At 35.8% G+C, this 27,976-nt stretch overlaps 2 protein-coding genes across 3 annotated transcripts; one reads left to right on the top strand and one right to left on the bottom strand.

The window, feature by feature from the left end:
* The first annotated feature begins 11,750 nt into the window (after positions 1-11,750).
* Positions 11,751-19,022, top strand: LOC145591197 (protein HESO1-like). 2 transcript variants are annotated; one of them, XM_081647601.1, is made up of 9 exons: positions 11,751-12,429; positions 13,806-13,963; positions 14,321-14,485; positions 16,146-16,324; positions 16,403-16,498; positions 16,709-16,778; positions 17,460-17,584; positions 17,886-17,996; positions 18,086-19,022. In XM_081647601.1, the coding sequence occupies exons 2-9, from the start codon at positions 13,825-13,827 to the stop codon at positions 18,650-18,652; spliced, it is 1,452 nt and encodes a 483-aa protein (XP_081503727.1). In that variant the 5' UTR covers positions 11,751-12,429; positions 13,806-13,824; the 3' UTR covers positions 18,653-19,022. The 2 variants fall into 2 exon arrangements, with proteins under 2 accessions (XP_081503727.1, XP_081503726.1); XM_081647600.1 differs by having other exon boundaries at positions 13,800-13,963.
* Positions 19,023-19,138: 116 nt separating this feature from the next.
* On the bottom strand, positions 19,139-27,266 carry LOC145591196 (putative methyltransferase PMT11). Its single transcript, XM_081647599.1, has 9 exons — positions 26,449-27,266; positions 24,961-25,110; positions 24,566-24,836; positions 23,370-23,480; positions 22,795-22,954; positions 20,981-21,238; positions 20,689-20,811; positions 20,289-20,366; positions 19,139-19,786 (listed from the first exon to the last, which is right to left on the bottom strand). The coding sequence occupies exons 1-9, from the start codon at positions 27,118-27,120 to the stop codon at positions 19,579-19,581; spliced, it is 2,031 nt and encodes a 676-aa protein (XP_081503725.1). The 5' UTR covers positions 27,121-27,266; the 3' UTR covers positions 19,139-19,578.
* Between the last annotated feature and the right edge of the window lie 710 nt (positions 27,267-27,976).

Raw genomic sequence — 27,976 nt, 5'->3', positions numbered from 1 at the left:
AAGGTGGTTGAATTCAACACTAGCGATGTCGATTATAAGGGGTCCAACTCCAACTCCAACTCCAACACGTAGTCTGTTGTTGTTTATTCCGTCAATGATCACAGTTGGAGGCTTAAGAACATTAATACCACGAATTTCCCAGTTGAATTATATTTTTTGTTACGTCGAAGAGCCTATGTTTTCCTTCAAGGGGCCACATATTGGATTGGAGGTAAATTGAGTACACCTTCGACTGAGACTCATGTTGTTTACTTTAATTTTGATGTTGAGGAATTTGGCTTCGTCGAATTGCCTGATGCTGGGAAAGAAATGATTGCCAGGTTAATCTTTATCCTAGGAGATTCAATAGCTGTGTTGAGCAAATCTTCTAAAAGCACCCACGTATGGGTTATGGATTGTGAAAAAGAGTCGTGGAGGTTATGGTTTTCAGGAGCTGCTTATTTAGATGCTAACGAGGTTATTCAGTCTGACTGGTGGGCAGATATTGATTCAGAGCTTCTGTATGACAACAACACTTGTACACTATTGTTAGGAATCTCCGATATGATATACTCTTGTGACATCAAAAATCAGCAATTACAACCAATTATGCGTAGGAGTGATACTCCAATGTGCTTTAGTTATGGGGAGAGCTTGGTGCTTCATAAAGGATCCCAAGGCCAGACTTTGACTCCCCTCCCTTGAAACTGAGAAAATATCCACTACAAGTAAAACAGCGTATGTTTAATCAGGAGTTCAGGCATTACCAGAGAACCCTGACAATATACTTGATAATTTTCATGAGAGGTACGGTAAGCCTGAGTCATTTAAGTCTTCTCGACATTGGCTTTTAGGTGAGATACCAAACTCCTGTCAATCCCGGAGAACAGAAAAATATTAACTTTGGCTAATATCCAGGTCATAGCTAATTTACAGAAGGCGAAGAGGCAACCAAAAATATGTTCTCTTCAATAAGATCATGCTACAACATAAGTATCATTAACACAATTTAATAGTATAAGATTCCCGGCCATATACGCCATAACTTTATATACCTCCTCAAGTCAGATTTAATATCATATGAGGCAACAAATTAATAAATTTCACTGTTGATAGCAATTGAACTGTAGCCAGAAAGATTTTGGATACTTCTATCCTCCATTTATCTCAATTATGCAAGTGTTTTATGTAGTGAGGGAAACAATTAAGGAGAAACTAGAGTCCACAAACATTTATCTAACTTCCTGTGTTTTATGTAAGTGTTTTAGAGGAAAAATGTAATTACAAATAAAGCACTTGAGACATATTAAGCACTCGAGTCTACTCTAGGGAAGAAATGTATTTAAAGTCTGCTTGCTTCTCGTCTCACACTTCAGTAACTTGCTTTTCTTAAATCTCACTAGAGTATGTTTCTGAGATCCCACCTCCTCCTTTCAAGTATCTTGACCACCGGATTCAGGTGTAACTCTCTGTAACTCATCAAGCCCCTGCAGTTGCTTCTGACACTAATACAGAAGGAGGTTGAGGTGGGACCCACCCGTGTTGTAGTACCACTACTGGATCCCAAGCTAAACCTCTGACTATCTCCATTCTCAGTATTGAGCTGATTGCTATCTTGTGCTCTATAATATCGCCTCTAGCAGTAACTTGAGAGATGTTAGTAGGCTGATCAGCTTCCCAAGGCTAATTATGTAGCACTAAGGTAATAAAAAGGGGATAACAGTTAGATTCACCCTTTTTATTTGGCAACATTATGTCTTTATGTCATAATCTATATTGTAAAGCTATTATTTGAGTAATGGTTTAAATTAAACCATCAACCTATCATTTGTAACCCTTTCGTCACTGTCAATTAATATTTAAGCTTTGTCTTTATTATCTCTTCTTATTCAATTAAATCAATTTACAAAAATTAGATAATCTATTCTATTAAACAATAAAGAAGTCATTAAATTAGTTTAAATAGTAAGAAATAACAACCAATTAACAATAATGCATTATAACTAAGCAGCCAACTCAAATGCTTATAGTTGGTTGCTCTGTAATTTGTCTACATATCCTCTACAATATCGATACAAAAGCCTCTAATCACTTAAAATATCTTTGAGTAAAAGTCTAATAATGTATTGTGCTAGAACTCAAGTATTGTCTAGAGAAAATCAACTTCATACACCATACGAGATTGTTCATCAATAATTTATATAATTTGTTCACCTGAAAAAAAATGTGTGTAGAATTTTCCATACATCTCGTTCAATAGATTCAAATTAAATCAACATAAAACAAATTATATTAAAATTATTTATAGATTAACAAATTATGTGAATCAACCTGTATATTGTAATGCATATAATAATGTGTATTGATGAATTATTTATGATTTAAGAAAATCTTATAATTTATTCCTAATATAAAACATAATATAGTCTTGTGGGGTCTTGTGTGATTGTAGCAAATATATTTGAGGCAATATATTTTATTGTTATTGAAGAATTGTTCATTGATCAAATGAGTCTCGAATTTTATGATCACATCCATTTCGTATAAGTGTGGAATATAAAGATGTATTAGTGTGAAATATACTTTATTAATATTCAATTATTATACGAAGGGAGTATTATCTCTCTAATATTAAATAATTTAATAAATTAATATATTTCATCTTTTAAATATTTGTAATATTTTTTGTTTGAATTTTTTTTTTGTCAATTGACTCCATATTCTTGAATTTATATCTGTTTCTTTCTATAAATATAAATATTTGTAAATCTTCTTACATATTTATTGATTTCATAAAATTTTCTCCAATGAAAACTTATCAACAAACAAATTTATGTGATTATTGATAATAATATTTGATTTTTTGGTTTAAATTTCTCAAAATATTCTCAATACATAAATGATAAGAATAATTTATGTGCTATACATGTGAAACTATGTTTTCTCTAAGATGATTTTTTTTCCATATAATAACTCAATGAGTATGAAAGTGGTAAAAGAATGGTAGTCGATTGAAAATTACGTAACATTTTATTTACTTAGTGAGATTACGAAGCAATTAATGAGAGTAAAAACCTTAATTGGAGAAATTAATCGATTATTTTACCGTTTGGGTGATTTGTTTTATTTAATTTTTTTTTTTTTTGGGCAACTAAGGGCATGTTTGGGTTTGCTTGATTAATTAAGGATGTAAAAATTAATGGGAAATTTTTACTTAAGGAATAATATAATTAAAACAAATATTTAGTTCAATTATTAGATTTTCTATGAAATAAGTAGTTCTTTATTAAAGTATAATATACCACTACTTAATTAATTGACAAAATTAAAGTAACATATTTTCTTTTCACAAAATTATATTATAATTGAATTTGTAATAAGTTGACTAGGCCAAGTACTACTTCTAGCCGACAAACTTTTTCTAATTCCGTTGAAAATTAAGAGACACTTACTAGAAAATATAAAGAATTTTATTTTTTTTTTATTTTTTTTTATTTTTTTATTTTTACAAGAAGGAGAATAATACCATTAATAAATATTTATAATTAGTTCTACTCCCTTTGTGTTTTAATAAGTTTTACACTTTAATTGACACATAGTTTTAGACAATTTAATTGACTTAAATAAAATAAGAAGTAAATGAGGTAGTTGTGTATTAAAAAAATTGTAAAAGAAACATAGTGAGGTTAATTATTTATTAAAAAATAATACTCCCTTCGTCCCTATTTGATAGTCACTTATTCCATTTTTGGTACCCTAAAATGTTAGTCACATTTGTTTTTTTCAAGTACAATTAATATTATTTTTATACCAAAATTCTCTCCAATTTGCAAAAATATTTGTGCAAATTTAACTTTCCCATGTAAATTTTGCTTTCTCATGTACTGATGTACTTTAATTACTTTCTCTCCCTACTTTTTTGCATACCCATTGTAAATTTTCCTTTTTTTAATATACTTTTGCTACTTTTTATTCATGTTTATTAATTTCCGTGAAAATTGCCCAAAAGTGACTATCAAATAGGGACAGAGGGAGTAATAAAAAAGTAGTGGCGGGTTTGCGTGGGGACCATAAGAGGTGAAATATATAATACTCCCTTCGTCCCTTAATACAATGCCTCTTTTGGTTTTTGCGCGGGAATTAAGAAAATTGTAAATTTTGTAAAACTAATTATTAGAAGTACATATGTGCATGAGGGGTTAGAGAGAGATAGAGAGAAAGAAAAAGTATTTGGGAATAATTGAAGAGATAGAGAGAGAAAGTATTGGAAATTGATATTAAAAGTACCAAAAAATAAAGGAAAAAATATGACAACTCATAAAAAGAGGGTAATAATGTCAAAAAATACAATCTTTAAATAGAAAGAGGCATTGTATTTTGGTTTACCCAAAAAGGAAATGAAACTTTTTATTAAGGGACGGAGGAAGTATTAAAATGTAGATTTTTGCCAAAAAGAAAAGCGTGACGCTATCAAAACACGACCGCATTTGATAAATGTAACAATTATTAAACTACGGAGGGAGAAGAAAATTGGTAAAGACGATGGGGTGAACAAAGCATTAAAAAAATTAAATTAAATTACAGAAAATGGTTGAAAATAATCTAATTTCTTCACTATTATTTCTGGCCTAAACAAACAAAAAAACTAAAAACCTAAAAGAAGAGAGATGAAAGAGAAGAAAGAAAGGGAGAGCCGAAAAAGGGAGGCTAGCTTTTGGAATTATTAAAGTTTACAATAAAAAAATTAAAACAATTCTTATAAAGAAAATAAAGAATTAGAGTAATAAACTAAGAACAAAACAAGAAGTTGAATAACTTTTAAATTATTTATAAAAATTTGAATAGCTTACGAAACTTTGAATAATGTTGTCTGAGGAGAACTTCTGAAAACTAAAGATTAAGAAATTTTGGAGAGGGAATTTCTAAACTTTGCTTTGCCTTTAACAATGGCAATGTGAGCTTACTTATAGGAACGTAAAAGTAAAAACTACAATTATTAAATGAAGCCATGTGTTAAGATCTTTAATTGTTGTCCGTTACTTTTGAGATTAATGCCTTATTGCTGGAGATATAAGGAACTCTACTCCGCTTCTTCCCCCCGTTCGACTTGCATGTGTGTGTTAAGAATCTAGCTAGCTTACCGTTCCTTCTCATGGCCCAACCATCCATGATCCATCCCTTTTTTTTCTATCCCCTCTCTTATTCAATTGATAGAAAGAGGTCCTATGGGAATGATTATAATACGATGATAGCAGAAGTCTAAATTGGAAAAGAAATCCTGAGCCAAAGATTCCAATTGGGACTAGGGCTGTTCATCGGTCCAAGACCGAACCGAAAATTATTAGAATTTCAAGAATTGAAGACCAGACCGATTAAGTTGGGACCGAATCCGGGCTGGACCGAAAAAATCGGTCAAAAACCCGGACCAGACCGATTTTAGGATTTATTAAGAAAAAATCTAATTTTTCTAAAGGAAAACTAAAAAAAATAAAGGAAAAAAAATATTAATTCAATCCGATCCATTTTTTCGGTTTGCACCGATTTTTGAACACCCCTAATTGGGACGAAATTTTCCCTTTCTTCCTAATTTCGCTCCCACATTTGTAGCATTAGTGACTGACCCCCTTAACTTTGTATCGATAGATTGGCAGGGGGGCACATCCCTAACCAAGGGACTGGTTATTTATCCTCTTCTGTAAAGGTCAACGCATGTTTGGTCGTAATCTGCTCGACCTGACTACATGTTGCAGCTCTTCGAAGTAGCACTACAAGAAAACAGGCAAATAGCGACAGACTGTTTGTGACGGACACTTTATTACGTTGGAAAAGTCGAAATTTCCAACGGATTTTTATTCCGACGGATATTTTTGATGAATTCAATAATTCCGTCGGAATATTTGTACTTTTCGACGGATTTTTCCGTCGGAATTTACCTTTTCCGAAGGATAATCATTCCGTCGAAAATTTCCAACGGAATAAATTTTTTTTTTAAAAAAAAATAAAATAACAAAACCCCTTAAGAAAACCCTAAATCCTATACTTTCCGCCCCTTTTCCCTTCTCCCTCTGTCTTTCCTCTTTCCCCTTCTATCTCCTCTCTCCTCTCTCCTCTCCTTCTCTCTTCGTTCTCTGCTCTCTCCTCTTTCAACTTCTGCTATCTCCTCTTCTTTCTTCTTCTCTTTCCTTCTATTTCCTCTTTGTTCTCCTTCCCCGTTCTCCTTCTCCTTTTCGTTCTCCTTCCCCCTTCTTTATGTTCTTCTTTCCCCTCTTTATCTCCCACCACCACCACCAACTCTAACAAATGGCGCACCACCAACACCAACACCACCAACATCGACATCAACAACAACACCAACATCGACTACGAAATCAACTACAATTTCCTCCTTTTTCGCCCTTTCTCTTTCCTCATGATGAAAACAAAGGTTTTTAAGTTAAATTTGACTATGAGAACTCTAGAGCTAGAGTTTTCATGGTCAAAATTTGGCCTTGTAAACCCAATTTCAAGGTTTTGTATGGTTGAATTAAGGTATATGTATTTTTTATTTTTATTTTTTTATTTTTTGTTGTTTTATCAGATTTTTTGAATATATATGTTTTGGTGGTTCTTGGATTTCGTATTTTAGGGGTTGGGTTGGGATTATTTATTTATTTTCTTAATTTTTGGGTTGTTGGCTGTAGTGGTTTGGCCGTTAATTTTTTTTTTCCTTAATTTTTCAGCGGCGACAGTGGTGGTTATTGGTGTGTATGGTGGTGGGGTGGTTGGCTGTGGTTCGGCCGAATTTGTTAGGGTTAGGGTTGTAGATCTGGGTTTGTTGGGGTGGTAGATTTGTATTTGGGTGGGTTAGGGTTAGGTGGGTAGGGGTTCTAGTGGAGGTTTTGGTGGTTGGGTAGTGGGTGGTGATACAAGTTAGGGGGGCTGGTACTACGGGTTAGTGGGCTGGTGGTGTGGGGTGGAAGACTTTTTTTTTTTTTTTTTTTTCTAAACCATTTTCCGACAAAATTTCCGTCGTATTTTTCTGGTGGAATACAGTCCATCGGAAATTTCCGACGGACTTTTTCGGGCCTGAAATTCACTTCCGATGGACTGAATTCCTTCGGAATAGTGTTTTTCGACGGAAAACAAGGTGTTCTCGACGGAATTTTTCCGTCGTTACTGAGCTGTTTTCTAGTAGTGTAGGAGCGGCGGAATACTTACCCCTACAAAAGAGGAGGCGAGCGCTCAACCCAAAAGGTTAGGGGGTTGTTGTACCTAAGTAGGGTTGGTGCTCCCAAGGTTTCGCACGAGAAGCGGCCCTGGCTTCGCTATTTTCCTAGCCCTAACCCGATTAATGTTTCAATTGAGTAGAAAGAAGACTCTATCGACACCTGTCTGGTCCGACTAATTAACAAAGGTCGACTACATCCGGGGCGTCCCGGAGCCACTTGACTTCTGCGGGTTACATTCAACTAAACGAAGAATCTCGTCTACTTCAAAAGAACAGACTGACTAATAAAAAACCTGATTAGAATTCTTCCACGGCTCCACATTTAGACTCCAAGGCCTTTATGAGTGGAACCTTCTCACTCATAATTTTGGACTTAAACTTTGACTCAAAAGCAGAGCTTATCTATGACAAGTCTCTTTTCTAGGAAGCAATTGGTTAATGAACTAGAAGCATTGAGGAAATTGGATATTCATCAATCCATGTGATGACTCCCCTTACTAGTAAAGGGATGATATCAGTACAACTCTCGTTATCATCGGCGGATATCTCTCTTTTGTGGGGGTCTTTCTCTAAAACTATAAAATCGACTTAGTTATTGATCACCAAAAATCTACCTTTCCAAAAGCCAAAAGAGCCCGAAAAGTGACTGGTCCTATTTCTACTTACTTTCTTCTTGGTTTACTCGGACTGGTGAAGAAGAAGAAAAGAGCTTGTTTTCTTCCAAGCCATCTCTACGCAGTTTGCAACTTTGATATCTCCCTATTGCTACCGATCAAGCTTAACCTACCTATGCTAGTATGGTATGCCCACCTCTAGCTTACAGGTTCCAAGCATGGCATGAAGTGAAGGGATTAATTTAGACACTAGCCACAAAGATTTAAAGGAAACTTCTTTATGGGTAAATGATCCTTATTGATTTCTGACAATTGAATAGTTTTAATTTCATGAAGAACCTTTGCTCTTCCAACAATTGAATAGTTTTAACTTGTGACAAATTTTACTCTGATAAAAGTCATGCAATCACACTTGTGTATTTTTTTTAAAAATATTGTATATTAGAGAAACAAATACTCCCTCCATCCAATAATGTAGTTCCTATTTTCCTATTTTGGAGATTTAAATGTTATTCCTATTTCTATTTTGGATAGTATGTAAAGACCATTATACCCTCACTTTTTTAACTTTATTTATTATACTTCCTCAATTACCCTTGAATTTTGCACATGTCTGGTACTTCTTTTTTTTTCCCACTTTTTTCCTCTAATTTTTTTTCTATAATTGTACTTTTCACTTTTATTAAAATAATTCATCTACTTTTTCCTCCTATTTCTAAAATACCGTGAAAAAACACAAATAAGAATTAGACCATCTCCAATGGTGAGACTAGAGGGAGTTTCTTTAGAAGAGAGAGAGAGAGAGAGAGTATTTTTTGCAAAGGATACTGTAGGGAATATTTCAAGCATTAACCCCAAGCTTGAACCCCACTGTGATCATACACTTAAGCATGATGGCGTCCAAAGGGAAGGAAGCTAGAGCAAAAGAGTCGCCAACAAGTTTTTAGGAACTTGTAAACCGTTCACAAGGTGAAGATTACACCCCTTAACGATCCATGAGATCGTCAACTCCAAAAGGTCTGGAACCAAATAGAGTTCGGGGATGAGGGTACAAATCCAACCTAAAAGAGATTAAACTGCCCTAATAATAGGCCTCTACTTTATTTTTCTCGTATTCATGTGCGCTTTCTGACTAGCATGCAAACAATAGATTAACCCTAAACCTGTTTATCTATGTTGGTTGAATATTAATGCACAAATAAAACTATTATTGGCGATCACTTGAATTATAATCATATTAGCCCTAAACAAGATTATTAATTATCTTATTAAGCGTGATTACAAGTACAAATTCCCTTTAAACATGTATAAAAGGCGTGATCAAGCAATAATATATATATCAAGCAACATAATAATTATCATAACCATTATCATAATTGAAATAATCATGTTAACAACCATAATAATCATAATTATCATAATCATGTTTAAGCACGATAATAGCAAGATCCTAAGCATGATACTAACAAGATTAATAACAAATCCTAACATGTCAATAAGCAATAAAAATCAAAGCTTTATCCCTAACATGATACTAACATGCTGTTAGAAAAGAGTAAAAGGCACCCTAAACATGTTACTAGAAAGCAATAATAACATCCTAACATGATACTAGGAATTAAACAAATTTAAACATGCTTTCTACAAGAACAGAGCAATAAGATTACATACTTTGATGCCTCGTGCCTCTTTCTAATAACAAAATACACGCGTTAGTAACTTCAAGGAAAATATAAAATCAAACAATCAAATCAAATAATTGAAATAGAGATTAGGGACCAAACCCTCAGAAATTATAACCTTTCACGTCTAGGGCGAAGGCAACTTCGAACTTGGCTAGGTGTTTCTAAATCTCGTGAATGCGGAATTTTGTTAGAGGGAAGGTTTAGAAAAAGAATAGAGAGAGAAAACTTCTAGCTTTAGAGAGAGATGATTGATTGTTTATTATCATTAAATACGGAGGTTCAGGACCCTATTTATAAGAAAACAGTCCGGAAATAGGTAGAATTTGATAAGGAATAAAACTCCACGCTGTCGCTGCAAAACCGACCTTGTCGCCAGGCGACAGGGTCTTCGCGTGGCGACAGGCCTGTCGTCTGGCGACAGCCTGGATTCCTACGCGTTTTCAAACACGGAGTCCTCATATGAATCAAAATTGATTTATAAAGTCCGAATGAAAACCGAAATCGTATTTTTCATAAAATAATATTTTATTCCAAATAAAACTTTATCAAATTCTAATTATTAATTCTAATCTTATTAGGATTAAAGAGAACCTTCTAAAGAATTCTAGAAGACTATAATTAATTCTAATAACTTTAGGAATAACAATTAACATTGGGCCCTCCCCTAGATCATTGGGCCGCATGTAAAGATCAAACCGGGCCTAGTTTAGTGTTTTGGCCATAACTTCCTCATTATTCATCAGAATTGGGCTTATAATATATCGTTGGAAAGCTCTTTGCAAGCCCCATCCAACTACACTATTATTGAACCCTTGTCGTGGACCAAACTAAACTGGATTGGCTGTTTTCATAAAATAGAGTTGTTTTTCGAAAACAGAAAGAAAGAATTTTTAATAAAAACCAACCGCAACACTTGACTTTTTACACTTTCACTTTATTCAATAATCATTCGACGCAAAAGGTATTCATCACTGGGTTTGGTTTTGGGGAGACACATTTGGGTGTCTACAGATACCAATAGTTGGTATCTAAACTTAGCAACTCCAAAAGAAAGTTGCTTAGTTTAGATACTCAACTTTGAGTCTCATTTGACAAAAAGTGTGGGCCCTTATTAATATTATAATATGTTTTGTAATTTATTTAAGTTTTAATTTAATTTTTTTTCCAAAAAAAAAAACTTATAATATGACTTGGTGGGCCATAAATTGAAAGTGACATTAGTATAATTTAGAAAAGTCTCACCATTGGAAAATTAGACTTCATACGAGTTGCTAAATTGAAAAATGGGTTGGGTATCACCATTGGAGGTAAAAAATAACTCATTTTGTATTTCAATACTCAAAGTTGAGTCTCACCATTAGAGATGGTCTTATATCAAGGGACGAAGAGAGAATCAACTACTATAATTCAAGTGAAAAAAAAAACATTCATCTTAGAATTCTCACACTAATTCAAGTGTTCAATCACAAAGATGCTTCACTTATTCAGAAACTTCAACCATCAATTATAGCTTAGCATCCAACCCCCCCCGTTTTTTTTTTTTTTTTACAAAGTGCCAACACACATATATTTTATGTATTTATGTTACTTCCTCCGTTACACATTATGTGCAACAAATAGGTTGACACAACTCCAAGACAAAAGATATTAAGCCATAATTAGTAAGATTGAAGGGTAAGTGATAATGTGAAGGAGAGAGAGTGGTATGACTAATAATCTACCACATCACCACCAACTAACACCCCTCCACCAACTGAAACCCCACCACCAGCACCACAACCAGAAACTCCACCACGACCACCACCAAAAACTCCACCAGGGAAATCCCAAAACCCGGGCCACTGCCAAAAACTCCACAAATCCACCACCACTAGAAACGACCACCACCAGCAAAACTCTAAAACCCTGACAACCAGAAACGACCACCACCACCAGAAACTCCGAAATCCACCAGTGAAATCTCGAAACCCCGACCACTAGCACCACAATGTGAAACCACCAGCAAAATCCCGAAACCCCCTCCACCTGCGAAATCCACCACGGAAACGCGAAACCGTACGTCCGTACCAGCGAAATCCACCATTGAAACTCCGAAACCGTACCAGCGAAATCCACAACGTAAAATCCACGACGCAAAATCCGTACCATCGAAATCCACCATTGAAATCCCTAGATCTGAAATCCACCAGCAAAATCGCACACCCAATTCTCTTTCTCTTTCGTTTCGAATTTCGATCTGAGATCCTTGGTGGTGGCGGCGGCGGTGGCGATAAAGAACGAAGATGAACAAGATGATGTTGGTGGTAGTAATGGTTCGCTGTCGAAGGTGTTTATGGTGGCCATGGTGTCAGTGGTCTGGTGTCGAAGGTGTTCGTGGTGTTGGTGGTTCTCATGGGGGGTCAGTGATGATGGTGATGGTCGGTGATGATGGTAGCAGGGAAGAGAAGGGGTTTTTAATTATTAATGTTAAGTAATCTTTTTAAATTAGTAACTAAAATAGTGCTATTACTTCTTAAACAAGGGGTATTATAGTAATTTCATTTAAAAAAAATTACCATAAAAGGAAAGAAAAAGTTTGTTGCACATAATGTGTAGTTTCCCTTTTGGCAAATGATGCATATAATGTGTAACGAAGGAAGTATAATCTATGATTTTCCCCTCTCTTTTTTTCACAATTTGTTGAACTTTTCTTAAGAGCTGAGTAATCACTTTACTTAGCCTGAGAAAAAAGAACAAAATTAATCATCTTTTTTCCCGCCCCACATCAAATAACTTTTATTTTCCCCTAAAATTTTTATTCAAGTCCCATTTTTTTTGGGTGTACTAGTACTAGTGTGTTCAGACTTCACACTTTCAGAGTTTCAGGGAGGAGGAGAGAGAAAAAGATACAGAGACCCACTCTCAATGGCGCTACTACGATCAATCTAACCCTAACAAAATCTGTGTAAGTTTTTTTTACTCCTGATTTTTGATTGAAACTTGGATGCATGCAATTTCGCTATTGCCCATTAATTGTTCGATGAATTGTTTGTGTGAATTTCTCAAATGGATGTGCCGATGTTGATTCAATTTCTGATTTTTATTATTGCGGGATTCTAAATTATATTCTTATTGCTTAGTTGAACAGTGTTTCTAACTAATCAATTCTGGGTTTTTTGATTGCTGCCAACTTCTTTGTTTGATTGATGGTTGCAAATTTATTGCAATTTCAACTCAATTTAGAAACAGCCCATAGTTTGGAATCGTTTATTTGTTTTGTTTATTTTTAAATTTTCTGGGTTAAGTTGACTTCAAATTACTTGAATTTTTTGCCTCGTTTTAGGGTATGAGATGGGAATTGTCGCTGTTTGAGTCCTTTGAGAAGATATAAAGGATAGTCTTAATTTCATACTCAGTTTAAAGTCCTACATTTGTATTTTGTCAAATGAGTACTAGATTTTTTTCTCGAGGTTAAAGGAAAAGTAAACACTTCTAATGTTCATAGGAGATGCAAAGACAAGGTTAGAGATAACATAATTAGGGGAGTGGGGGTTGGGGAAATCCGAACGCGAGACCTACATATGGCTCCAAACCTCAGTCTTAATCATGAACCAAGACCTTATTGGTAATCTCAATAGTTTTGTCTCTACAATTTATTGTTAAAGTTAATAGCATCGTTCTGTTTGATACATTGATCTTAGGTGAAATTATCCATAACGGCAGAGTTATGAATGAAGTAACAATAGGTCCCTGTATATGTGTGGAACTGAGTATTCCTAAGCCAGTTGGTGGGCTTAGATATTCTCCGTATCATATTTGTGTGTCATATACTTCGTAGTACTGAAGTGAAGTGTACCTAGTGCATTAGGGTGCAATCGGTGCATCCTATCCACAGGTTTTATGGTGTTCAAGTATTCCGGTGTCTTTTTGTAGTGAAGTATTCGAAGCTTAGCTGTCACCTGATATCATCCTCTTTTCATCTAGATCAGTCTAGCAGCTTTGCGTGCTTTTAGGTCCTATATGGTTGGAGTCTCTCACGAGTATCAAATGAAGACATTCAACCGCTGAAAGATGATTAGCTTTTGACTTTATCTGAAATGATATATTCATCCACTAATATTATGTCCTTGGGAGAGAAAATGCTATTTGAAATTTGATTTGCTTGATTGGATTTTCTAATTATTGAATGCATTTGGAATCGGGAGATTTGATAAAGGAAGCAGGTTACAATTATGTGTTGCTTGTAATGAGATTGTAATGATTATATTCTCATGTTTGACATGCTTAAAGGTTATAAGGAGTGAATTTCTAAATAGCCTGATGTATCACCTATAGGTTCAGCATCTTTTAGTCCTCTGAAATGGGCTCACAAAGTATGTTGGAGCTTACTCTTAATGAGATCCTTCATGTCATCAACCCCTTGAGAGAAGATTTGGAAACAAGAATGCAGATAATTGAGGAGTTACGGGCTGCTATCAGCACAATTGAAAGTTTGAGAGGTAAGTCTTGGAATTTAGAAGGGTTGTAACCGTTTTGCTTCTATACTTATCTTTGTAGCTAACACAATGTTTTCTTATGCTCGGAATTGTTCTGCCTCCCCCTTTCTTCTGTACTCTCCTTATTTTCATGATCCTTGCTTGCTTTTTTTGACTTCATGTGCTGTAACAATGGTAAAGTTCTCTGGTTTTGTTTGGGCGATTAGGTATTTGAATGAGCTGCTCAGAAAATTGTGGTTGATAATAATTCTTTAAATCATGTTCGCATGAGTTGTTCTTTATCATTCTTAAGTGCATATGCAGTTAGAAATGTTGGATTTTTTTTAGTTTTACTGATATGGGCTGAATTTCTGCTTTTAGGTGCTACTGTGGAACCATTTGGGTCTTTTGTGTCTCAGCTATTTTCTCGCTGGGGAGATCTGGATATATCAATTGAGCTATCCAATGGATTATACATTGCAGTTGCTGCCAGGAAGCACAAGCAGGCTTTATTAGGGGATATACTTAAAGCATTACGGAGGGCAGGTTATTTTCTGTTAATCATACTTGATCATCTTCAATTCTTCATGTCTTTGTCGCTGATAGTGAACATCTGCATGTAGGCATACATATCTTGCTAATTATTGGATGAAATAGTTGCACAGTGGGCAATCTGTAGAAACTTAGGCTATATTTAGTGTATCTTATTTTTTTCTTTTTTCTGATCTGACGTCTTGATTTGACTAAACTCTGACTTTATATGTACGCTAATCCATTAGGAAAAATATATCAAATGGGGTCTTATTAGATCTGTATTAATATTTATTTATTTTCCCATTATGGAATTAAAGATATTTAGCAATGAAAATCGCACATAAAACGACAAAGTAGATCTAAACTTTTTTTCTTTTTCTTAATTTGATCTGTTGAACTTTGTATTTTAGTTTGATATGAAATGAGTAACAAGTTCTTAAATAAAGTGAACTGAACTTAGTCAATAACTAGTAATGGAATCGACAGTCTATCACTAAAAGGAAATAGATTTGAAATTATGCCTGTAATTTTGAGTTCGAATGAGAAAAATTAAGTCAATGCAAGAACACCTAGTTCTTCATTATGTGATGGCAGCGTTGCCAAGATCTTTTGAAAGACAACCCATCTGTCAAATTGAAACTTGAGGCTTGTTGTCCAGGGTATATGTTACTCATGATAAAAGGGAGAGGCTTGTTAGTTGTTACTAGAATTATATGAGTTTGTTGTTTAGTATTTGACAATAGAGGATTGTTCAGGGAAAAAAAGTTATCCTTTGAGATGTGAAAGGAATATTACTTCGTATTAGCCTTGTGCAAAGTTTGTGGACAAGTAATTGTCTGATGAGTTTAGGTCTTTGGGATTATGGTCTTTATATTGAACTCATATTTCACAACCAATATTTTATTAATGAAAAATAAGCTAAATGCTAGCATTCTAATTTTGACAATTGTTATGCTATGTGCTGACATATATAATATTATTAATGCTTACACATGGACTGTTTTTATTTTTTTTGTATTTTGTGATAGGTAGCAATGGGTTCCATTTGGGAAGAAATTTTGGTTGTTGCTTTGCTAAGTGCTAATATATATAAATGCAACTCGTATTTTGGCTCTTTGGAGATGTGTTTTATAACACCCTGACCTTGGCATCACTTGGGAATTGGGATCATGTTGGGTTTCTGTTGTCAAACTAACTCTGATCTATCTGATGTAGCCTTAAGGCAAGCAACCCTGTCCTATGTGGAAAAATAAGTTTGTCTGAAAGTTGGCCATTGATAGATGAGCATGAACATGCTGTACAAAATCTCATTGTGTACTGTACAAAATGTGATAATTGGCTCTCTTAAAAATTATCTTACGCTGAATTTACACCAGCCGCCAGGTGATTGAGCAAATATGCCCATTTGAGTAACCTGAAGAAATATAGTCAACACGTATGAGATTGATATAGAGAGCCTGAAGAAATATAGTCAACACGTATGAGATTGATATAGAGAACTTGTGACTTTGACTTTCGACTTTCTATGCCATGGCAGATTAGGCTGTGAGTAGCTGAGTACTGCCTATCGTGTATCTTAGTAATATAGAATATGCGAGAATATTGTCAGTGTAAGCTGCTTGTTTTTTTACCACCTCTTATTTTTTTTTTTATAGGAAATGTTGTTTTGCAGGCAGCTTTAGAAGATTGCAGTCTGTATCTCACGCCAGAGTTCCTATTCTGAAACTTGAGAGCAAATATCAGAACATATCTTGTGATATTTCAATTAATAACGTGTCAGGGAAGATGAAATCTAAATTTTTGTTATGGATCAGCCTTATAGATCAGCGTTTCAGGAATATGGTTTTACTGGTATGGTTGTTAACTACTTAATAGCTGTTTTATTCAAGGAAAGAACCTTAGTTACAGGCATTAGACCTTTTCTTGTAGGTCAAGGAGTGGGCAAAAGCAAACAATATCAATAGTCCAAAAACTGGGACTTTTAACTCATATTCACTGTCCTTACTTGTTATCTTCCATTTTCAGGTATGCTAGTTTATTGAATTGCATGAATAGGTCTTTGGTCTTGAGGTTTTAAACTTTTAACTTTCATATCTTTTATACACAATGACAATTAATTCATGCATGACTTTCTATTACTGTGTTTGACTGTGTTGTCTGGTAATTCACTATCATGTATGGGCATTACAGTATTCAGCAGACCTTGTAATTTATTGTTGTGCCCTTTTTGTGCAGACGTGTCTTCCAGCAATTTTGCCTCCACTCAAAGACCTGTACCCTGGGAACATGGCTGATGAACTTATAGGTGCTAAATAGTGTCTGTCTGGTATTTTATTTATTGAAACCCTCACCCGAACCCCTTCCAGCACCTTGAAAGTATTCCAGTCGTATTATCATCTTAGAAAACTGATTTTCCCTCCCATACGACGTAGTGATTGGTTTTCTTGGAAACAAAAGCAAGCTATGATGTTGAGTCTCGAGACCCTTTCACTTCTTTTTTTAGTGTACTTTTTAAAGTGAAGAAAAGAAGGGAGAATGGACTTAATAAAATCACAGTCATGTTGATGTATAAAGTTTTTTCTCAAGTATCTATGGCTTGTTGGTTTTTCCATGTTTCCGGATGTTAATAAGAATTCTGTGTCTTTGCTAAGTATAAAGTCAACAGTGTGAACATTTAACCAAATTTCAGTACCTTCAACGGCTGTTGTCTTGGATAGGTTAAACAACCTTATCCTTACAATGATGATCGGGTAGTTTCCGATTGACCCTTATATGATTCCCTGTTGTTTGCTCCCTATAAACGGAAAGGGAATAAAGAACAATTTTTGAACTATTTCTTTCTCTCTAGATTCTTTAAGGTACTAGTGTCCTTTTTAAAACCATAGCTCAATCAGTAATGTATCACTTAAAGTTTTTGTCCTGAAATATACATTCACCCATAATTTTTTTATAAGTTCCCTGAGGGCATGTATTTATCTTTCTGCAGGAATAAAGGCTGATGTAGAAAGGCGTATTGAAGAAATATCTTTAAGTAATATTTCCAAATTTAGAAAAGAGAGAAGAGTTAACCGCAGCAGTTTATCTGAGCTATTTACCTCTTTCCTGGCAAAGGTATGATATGTCACTTATATGTACCTCTGCTTCTTTGGACCTGTGGGAAGATTCACTGATTTTTTCTTACCTAGATAATTTGGATTTCTACAGGAGGCAATCCCTTTTGTTCTGTTTAGAGCAGTTCTTGTTAGTCATTTCTGTATCAGGCCTTGGGAGAAGAATACACACTTAGACTTTTGCATCTGTTCTATGATCTTGATTTTTATTTGAAGCCATCAGTATATTTCATTTGAGGTTAATGAGAAAAACTTTGGTTGGTTTTTCTGTTGATATCTGATTATCTGGCGCTGGTGTGCAGTTTTCTGACATTAGTATGAGGGCAACAGAGCTAGGCATCTCTACATACACAGGCCATTGGGAAGACATAAATACAACTACAAGATGGCTTCCCAAAACATTTGCCATTTTTGTAAGCTTTCTGTTATTTCCCTTTTCTCTTCTTCTTGTGCAGCTCTATCAAGAGGGGCTTAAATTTATTGTCCATATTTCTGATCACAGATTGAAGATCCTTTTGAGCAACCTGAAAATACTGCAAGAGCTGTTACCAACACTCAGCTGACAAGAATAGGTGAAGTGTTCACAGACACCTACCACAGGATTATTGCTCCGAATCAGACTCGAAATACTCTCATCCCCAGTTTAGTAAGGTATGAAATTTCCCATTTCTTCCCTGGAGCGGCGTTTGCTAGTCCAATGGCCAATGGTAGGACTTATCCAAGGACGAATCACAATGCACGCTATAGCAGTAGCAGCAACTCATCCCTGCAATTTCAGCATCCGTTTCAGAGGACAAGGCAACTGAGTCACCCCAACAACATGGCTCCACAAAAATCTAATCAAGTATTTCAAGGACAAGCATCTGCAAACATCCAACGGTTTCCAAGGAATAGCCCTCGAAGTCAGCCTAAAAGAGTGGCCAGAGAAGCTGCTATGCCATCTGAAGGACTCGCTCAACCACACACACCACAGCCTGGCCAAGTCAATAATGTGGCTACACAGCAACCTGCTAAGGTATCTCAACGGCAGACCCAGCAAATTTGGCGGCCTAAACAATCTGATAGTTAGCAAGTCAGAACTCTCTTCAGTTTGATTTGGTTTATCAGCCTATCAATGCATTATCAAATTTTGCATTCCACAGTGAAGAACCTTGTTTGTCACAGTTAGGAATGAATAGTGTTCATACGGAATTACAGTGAACTGATGGAATATCAAATTTTGGGAAATCTTCCCAATAATAGTTCATAGAGAGGGGTCAAACATACCAATGTTATTTGGAAAAATTCCCAATAACAGTAATTGGAAAATATCAGTGTGAGTGTTAAGGCCCAGAAACTTTTTTTTTTTTTGTACCCGTGGAATCTTGTTAGTGCTGGATTTTTTTTTTTTTTGTCTGGTACGAAATTATTATTGTGAAAGCCATTTTATTTTTCCTAAATTTTACAATATCGATAGTACTTGTAAAGCCATTTGTTTAATAACAATAACATCCATGTATTCTCAAAGTTTGGTAAAATAGACCATAACTCAAGTAGTCAAATGGCAAGAATAAACTTATAAGTATCAATTCATTTCAGGCATAAAGTGGCAGGTGGATATTTTTACAAGGTTTTTCTAATACGGTAATACCCAATGCTAAAAATAAATACATGATTAGAAGAATTTAAATTGAGGTACAGGTTAAGCAATACTTACACAATAAACCCCTGGCCTGTCGCCCTTTGGGCTTCTGAGTGTAATCATTCCTCACCAATTACAAAGAACAACGCTATATAAATTAACTCATATACACACTAGCTAATACAATGAACCCTTTCCCTTCTTTATCTCTATTTCTGATCGTTTGTCAGCAGTCTCCCAGTATGATTCCTCCACAGCCCGCAGCAACCCCTCATTAGGTCTCATAGACAAGCATGTCGCAATTAACAGAGCTCAGTTTTTTCCTTTTTCGGACAAAATTTACTAGTGATAATTTAAACTTCCTATACAGCTGGCTATCTGCGCAACAGCTGCTTATCACATGCCAAGACCTTATAGCTAGCATGAGGTCCTTCAGACGTGTCATGGATAGCTGCTCGCCATCTCATTGCCTTTGCAATTTCTTGAAGTTCTTGGACAACAGAGATAGTGTCGCGGATATATACACGCCCACCAGGCCTTAGAATACGATCCATCTCAAGCATGATGCTAGAAACGTTGCATCTGAGATTTAACAAACAATTGGCTGAGAAATCCAGACAAACTCATAGCTACAGAAACTAATCAAGCATTGATCTCAAAAACTGCTGAGAAGGGGATATTAACAGCCATCAGACAAAAAGAAGCAAGAGGTGAAACAATTCTTGCATAGCAGAAATAATTACCTGCATGCTGGAAAGTCTAAAGAATCTTAACAACTCGCTTGGCACAATATCATAAATTGAATAAGTGGTATCATATGATGGGTAATTGATATGTAACTACTTGGTGATTAATGTTGATAAGAAAACAATAAATACAGATGCATACTTGGTACTCGGCAGTAGAGACACTATACCACAGGACAATGAAAGATATGTGCCAAAATTAATTTTCATCCAAACAAGTTGTAAATGTAAGAAGCCTTTAGAAAGCAAAGGAATTTGGGGCATATTGTTTCATTGCTGACAGCAAATTACAGTACCAGTCGAGCAAATGAGAAATAACTGATGGAAATGGGGCATACCTTTTCCGTTCTATGGCAAAGAGACCAGAGGCATGTAATAGATCATAAGTTCTTGGATATGTGTCAAAGGGTTCACACCTGCAGAAGAATCATGCAAGTCATTATGTATCAGTATCATCACTGATATGTCAGATCCAGTAATGCTAATGACCAATGCTACAGTCTTTTGCCCCTCATAAAAAGGGGATGCAAGTAAGAAAATGCTACCAACTATCTATACATGGCAAATTACAATCATAAAATCTCAGAATTAGGGCCAGAACATACTCTATTATCATACCGCAAGGAGCAAAATTGCCCTCAACACCCCCCAAATAGATTTCCATATTACAATTGGCACTAAGATACCCACTAGAAGTTTCAGGACCAATAACATACAAACGGCAATGATAATACATACCAGTCATGCATGACTCCAATCAGTCCACGGTCATTGATAACAGGCAATGTATTTGGCCCACTGACAGGAATCACATTCATAACCCAGCAATCTATACCAAAATCAATCAATGCAGCTGCAAATCTGCCAAAATCATAGAAAAAAAGTTAAAAGAGGGAAAATGCAATATGAATCAAAGTGCTACAATCTAAGATCAAATACAGCAAAAGGTTGATCAGGGTTCTGGAATTAGAGGGGGGGGGGGGGGGGGGGGGGGGGGGGGTGGAGAGAGAGAGAGAGAGAGAGATGATACCCTCCATAGCCGGCCCTCATGTCCAAAACATTTCTAAATTTCAAATTCTTCCAATGCCAAGCACGAACATAGCTTCCTATAATTTCATTCCAATATTTTGATTCAGCCTTGAAGAGCTCTTTCCTAGATATGTAGGCATCAATTTGGATACTCTGCAGTCTATCAGGTGGGGTGTGCAATCTTTCAGGCCAGTTAGTTACATTTCCACCATAACTATTCTCTGGAAGACGAGTGATGCATGGCTGTAGATTTACATACCTAGTCCAATCACAAGAAACATTGTCAAATAGTGGTTACAGGGAGTACCATATGAGGAGGATTTAAAAAAAAAAAAAAAAAAAGGCTAGAGAGAGAATACAACTTTTATTTGCCAAGTTATGCAGACACAGAATACTAATAAAACTAAACAACAATCTAACCATCAAGAATATTTTGACAAATGAACAAATAACAATTGTCTTCAAACCCTAAAGGTCCCTGCTGGGCTGTTGGTAAAGTAAGAAATGCATACTACAAAAATATTTGAAAATGATATATCCTTCATGCCTCAGCACGATTGCGTCTGCATATATTTTAGAAAAGATTATCTCAGCTAGATGCCTCATATGTAGGCTAACCTTGCCATGCACCGCTATAATAGAACATAAAAGTCCTTTCCCCCTTTCCGGCACCCCTAGCCACCTACCTACTCGTGCTCGTAGCTCAATCGGAGGTCAAGAATGTGGTCCAGCAGAAAAACAGAAGTCGTCCGTGCGCCGAGGGAGCATAGCATAGGGGGGAACCCGGACGGTGGAAGAACCGGGAGAGGCCAGGTCATTTGACGGAAATGGAAGGCTTTAGGGTTACATCTATTTGTTGGACAATGGTTATATGGAAAAGAAGCAAGTTGGATATTTGGACAGATGAAAAAGGAAAAAGACAAAGAAACAAACAATGCACTAACTGCTTAAAATCAGTATTTCAACCCACCCCACAGCTTTTTTTCGCTTATATCTCATCAGGCCATCAGCTTCTTCTCTTTAGATATGTGGAACTAAATATATTACTTTCAGGAAGAAAAATAACACAAATGTAATTGGAACTACAAATTAGCAAAATTGATGTAATAACAATTCATAACATAGGATACATCTGAAGGTAATATTAAACTCAATATGTCACCTAGTTGCTCCTACAGATAATTCTACATTCTCCACCCTGTACACAGTATCACACTAAACATTTTGTAAGGTAGTAAGGATATGCAGGATTATCCCAACTTGGGATGCTATTCTCCATCCTCCACTCTCTCATTCAAAACCATACCTCAAGTGACTAGGCAAGTTGAAAAATAGCTTGGGAAGGGGAATAGCTCCAGTACAAGAGCTTACCAAGTCTCTGTAAGAGCTCCTCAAAATACCCCATTTCAGGCAATATTGAAGATCTCAAGAGTTTCACTTGTAGAAATATTCTTTGAGAGCCCCTCCAACTCTCCAATTGCCCCGTTGCTTATAGACTAAGCAACATGCCAAAAATGTCTGATTCAAGAATGAAGTAAAGTCTCATAGCCAAGGTAGCCAAGGGTAACATTCTTTCATTTAATCAAGATGCAAAACATATCGCAGATGTCAACCACAAATTTCTTGTACATCATTTTGACGAGTTCATGCATGAGCACAAAAAAATTTGACAGAAGACCTAGAGATGGGGCAAAACCATCAGTTGAGCCAGTATAGATGCCACAATAACCACAACTCTTATATTTGCACATTAGAAATAGTGAACCAAACATTATCTAAATTATCAAATCAAAATCCCATTTAAACCGTACATACCAAACATTATCTGGATCATCATCTTTGTCACAGAGAGGAGGGAGAGTTCCAGCTTCACGGCTCAGATAGCAACTGTTGTTCAAGGGCTTTTGCCATATTGCAATATATCCTTCCTTTTTCACCAGCTCCCAACAAAGACGAGTAGTAAGGTTAACCATTTCTGGAGAAAGGGGAAAAGGAAAAAATGACTTCAGTTCATGGAAATAAGGGACTCATTCCTATAGTAAAAAATGCAAACATAAGAAAGGTGTATTTAAAAGGTAAGCTGGTCATGCTTTATTTAACAAAAAGGTTCTTTATAGTGATAATTATTTTGACCACTTTGTCAGCCATATCAGGTTCCTACTTTCAGGAGTACAATTCTATATTACTGCTATAGATATAAGACACAAAGTTCCATCTGTCAGACAAACTATTTCGGATGAGATTGATATTAATTTGTATCAGATGAAACCCTCGTGCCATCTAAATGATAGAAAGCCTCACTGACCTTGGACTACAATGCATTATTTACCAACAACAGCAATTTCGAACCATAGTAGAGACAAGGATTTCTAGGTCCTTAGGCCTCATACCTTTCCATTGTTCTTCTAAAATCGGTTCATGCTTATAAACTGGTTGTGCCGCCCATGCAAAGTAGCCTCCAGCCCGCAACAACCTATTGACTTCAATTAGAAGAATTCCATCTGTAACACACACATTGACAGAAAATCAGACTATTAGAGACAAAATTCAAAAGTATCAAATGTTACATGAAACAGTTTCACGGAAAACTATATTATCAGCTTCCATGCAAAAGTGTTCATGCATTTCTCCTCTCCTAACAATTAGCATTGTGTTAAAGAATGCATTTCAACATCCCAGAGTCATACTCCATAACCCAAAATAGCACTTAAATGGTCTATGATGTCATCACGCCTTCAAACAAGACCTTGCATACGGAAATTCTTTTGCAACAAGAGTCATAAGTCATAATTGCATATAGATTTTCTGAAATGCATACCATCATGCTTTCATACAAGACGCAAACATGCTGACACGTTACATATACATAAAGATTGCAGCATACTTGTGATTGTACATACATTAAAAAAACTAGCCTAGAATACTGATCCATTTTTCATTTTAGTTTGTCCCTAAAAGATGGCAACATTTCCTTCAATACAACTCATGATAAAGTAATAAGAGGGCGATGGGGAAATATATAAGGGATGTAGTAATTATTTATTTAAAGTCACAGCCTAATATTTTGATCAGGAACGCATAATATTTCACATACAAGCAGCATAAATATATCCAATTGAAGATTTTCTTTCCAGAAAATCATTACATATTGACAATTCTTAGAAATTCCTGAAGCCTTCTTCCAAACAATCAATTGAAACACAATGCTATCTGCACAATTGCACCAGCTGCAGCACTGCGTAACTAGTCATATATAAACACTTCCCAGTGGGGCTGCCAAACAGGTTGGTCAGGTAAGTTCTGGGCCAGGCACATTTAAATTCTAAACAGGTCGCATTTTTTGGGAAATAGTTAACACGATTCACAAAAACTGCACATTGACGGCTAAGGAGCCACTGCATTACACATAATGATACTAGGGAATGGCACCACCTATAAGAAGTCCATGAAACTGCATATAAGCAGTGTAAAGCACGTCACTAAGGGCTTTGAGTGCTTGACAGATAATCAGCAAAATTAATTACAAGCAATGTATTTGTAATGGATCATAAAACCGTCAACCAGGTACTGAGAGGAAAAATCTTACCATCACGAGTCCAATTGATTCTGCATCTTGAGCAATGTATCATATCATAAGCTTGACTTGGATATGGTAGGCGGCGAGTAGTAAAGGCAGCCACCATTGCTGGTACTCCTCGCTCAAGTGCAAACTGAATTTGATTCTCGTGGACATCCTTAGGAGCAATTGATAAAGTGGTCACATTTCGTGACATTAGGTAAGCACCAAAGCTTGCAACACCGCATCCAACATCCAGTACAACACGGGTATGTTGGCCAAATGTAATTTCAGGGATCATCTACATGTACACAGTCCGAATCAGACCAAAAAGACAAAATTTTTATTTTATTTTTAAATTTTAGTTTAAATAAATCACTACTATACTACATCATATGGATGTCAAAAACAGACAAGTAAAGCACCTGAGAAATCTGATCCAAGTATTGATCAGCACCATGTATAAATTGTGTTCCACCTCCAGGAAACTTAAATTTGTCCTTATCTCTAATCATCCAGTTTTGACCTCCTTTATCTTCAACAAGACGTGTATGAGGAACATTAAAATACCACACCTGCATTGTAACGCATGACTTCATTATAAGACATCAGAACTCCTAAAGTTTCAGAGAAAAGAAGAAAAGTACCCATGAGCTATCATCTAATCAAGTAGCTTATTAACAAGCCATTAAGCCTCAATGACTGGCTAAATAAAACTTGATGAATGGATGGGAAACAATAAGTCCATACTGTGCTTGGAAAAACATTTATTTCGCTAATGTACTTTCTCCGTGAACAGTTACACCAAGAGCCTATCAATGTTAGGAGTTTCGGATTATATATATTACTCCATTTTAACATAGTCTTTAGGGCTTAGTTATATTCAATAAAAAATTACTGTATCCATTTATTATTTGTATTCTCCTAAATATATTATTTACTCAACCCATCATTAGATCAGTTAACATAAAGATGAGAGGTGTTGAAGAAATTGAATCTTGATGATTTCTATGCATTCCTGGACACCAACACCAAAGGCAACCTAAGAAAATTCATCACAAGACCCCTTCAAGCCAATGAAGTCAATATCAAGGTAGATATTACTTTAGAAACTATCTTGATTGGTCAAGAGCAATTAGCAATTGGACAGCCCTAAAAGAGAGGTTGTAATTTTCAGCAAGAAAGAGCCAGAGCTTTATTTTCAGCAGGGCCATGAGACTCCCTATGAGCTTATGAGGTAAGGTTTAAGTATTGCATTCTATATTTCTACAGGATTGAATCCATCGTATCCCAAACACACCCTACAGGCCTACACTAGTCGTAAGTCATGGTATAATGTCAGAATCCATTAAGAATACAATTCCTAGCTCTTTTAATTATAAGCCTTCCTTCATGGTCCTTAATTTCTAAAATCCATTCTCACTTGAGATGACCTAATTAATCCAATAGAGAATGCCACCACTTCTACCCTAGTTCACCCCAAAAAAGTACTCATATCATATCTGCTCAGAAATATAAGTTTATAACAACATACTCTTCTGTCTAATCTGCCTTTGTTTGATTCTTCCCAACGGGTCTGGCAATCTGTATCCGCTCACTGAGACTAAACACAAGCTGCAAATATGATTTTCCTAATCCTAAACTCAAACCAGATAGCTGAGGCAGCATTCTTTAGAGGATACAGTATATCGCGTAAACATGATTCGTTCTAATCTGTTTTCTAGTTGTATCAATTGCAACTAAAATTCCAAGACATAATAACACAAGTCTGCAATTAGATATTCCTAAAGCACATCATCAAACAAAATTGCAATGTATACTAATCTAATTAACAACAGCAATCCATATAAATTTAATGCTAATAAAAAAATAAAAAGCAAATCTTCAGAATCTGGATGAGATAAAAATCGAACCTCATCACGGCTTCTCGGCCAAGGGATCGGAATCTTGTAATTCTTCGGCGCCGGTATCAAACAATTCAACTCCATACCTTTCTCCGGACAATGCCGCTCAAACTTCTCACCTTTCTCCGTCGAAACCAATCGTTTAATCGCCTCTTCATTATCCATACAAGGTATATACTCCCTCAGTTTATCATCACAAATCGGAAACTTGGAAACTCTAACCCTAGTTTCCGATTTCACAACCTCAGAATCACTGGAATTCCCCCAACTCTCCACCACACTTGGATCATACTCTCCGATCTCAAAATCCTCCGTCATTGTCCCATTCTCATCAACGATCCCGAACCTCTTCACCAGCTCCTCCACCGGCGGCGGCGGAGGAGGCAACAACAATGGCGGAGACTCAGAACCGCCGCGAACCGTCGTCGAATCGGCGGAAGGAGCCGGAGAAGATGAGTTAATTAGAGAAGCAACATCGAACGATTTGTTGAAATTAGGAGAGAGAGAAACGGAAGGAGAAGACGAAGAAGTGGAAGAGAAGAAGAGGAGCTGATTGTAGCCGACATCAGAGTAGTGCTTACCGATGTAGAAGAAAGCGATGGAGATGAAGAAGAGAGCAGAGATCTTGACGCATAATGGAGATTTGAGAAGGTCGCCGCCATTGTTGAGAGGTCCTTTCATGGTTGAAGGTTTGGAGATGGAGAGAAGAAAGGGAAGAGTGTGTTCTACTCTATATCTGATTTATACGGCAAGTAGAGTGTGGGAGAGTTAATAAAGGAGAGAGAAAATGAGGGACTTGGGAGAGATGATGCTGGCACGTGGTGTTTTTAAAAGCACCGCTGAAATCTAAGAGGAGTACTTCGGTGATCCGTTCGCAGGATTTTACCTATGATATCGTTCTAAATTTTCTAATTATCTCCGTTATGGTCAAATCGGAAAAAGCTGTCCTTTCAACAACTGATGTTAAATTAGACATAGGAGGTTTGAGTATTTTGGCTAGCTTTCTGGCTTTTATGCTTGATAACAAAGGTTAGGGGTATCCATTCTTCGGATAAAAACCGAAATTTAATCTTAACCGAATTATTAATTCGAATCGAATCCAAACTTTAAATCGGATCGGATTGAATTGACCTTATTCGGATCTAAAAAATCGAATTAACCGAAATATAAAACCATGCTTTTACAAATAAGGATACATTATATTAATCATGTAAAATTTTGTTGATAATTACATTAATATAAACTATGTTTTTAATATTTGTATTAATTATGAAGAACTATGTATTTAAAACTAGACTTTTTATAATTGCATTTTTATTTTTATAATCACTTTAAGTCCCTAAAAAATTTGCAATGTATTTTGATTCGGATTTTCGGATCGGATCCAAATAACCGAATTTTAATTCGGATTGGATTCATGAGAAATTCGGATCGGATTGGATTTAAAAATCAAAAACCGAATTTTATTTCGAATCGGATTAGATTTGGCCTAAATCCAAACCGAATAGACACCCCTACCAGAGGTCGAATCCCACCA

The sequence above is a fragment of the Chenopodium album genome, chromosome 18, assembly GCF_948465745.1.
Source record: "Chenopodium album chromosome 18, dcCheAlbu1.1, whole genome shotgun sequence".
Classification (NCBI taxonomy): domain Eukaryota; kingdom Viridiplantae; phylum Streptophyta; class Magnoliopsida; order Caryophyllales; family Amaranthaceae; genus Chenopodium; species Chenopodium album.
Note: the sequence above shows the minus strand (reverse complement) of the source record. Positions and strands in the feature narration are given on the sequence as shown.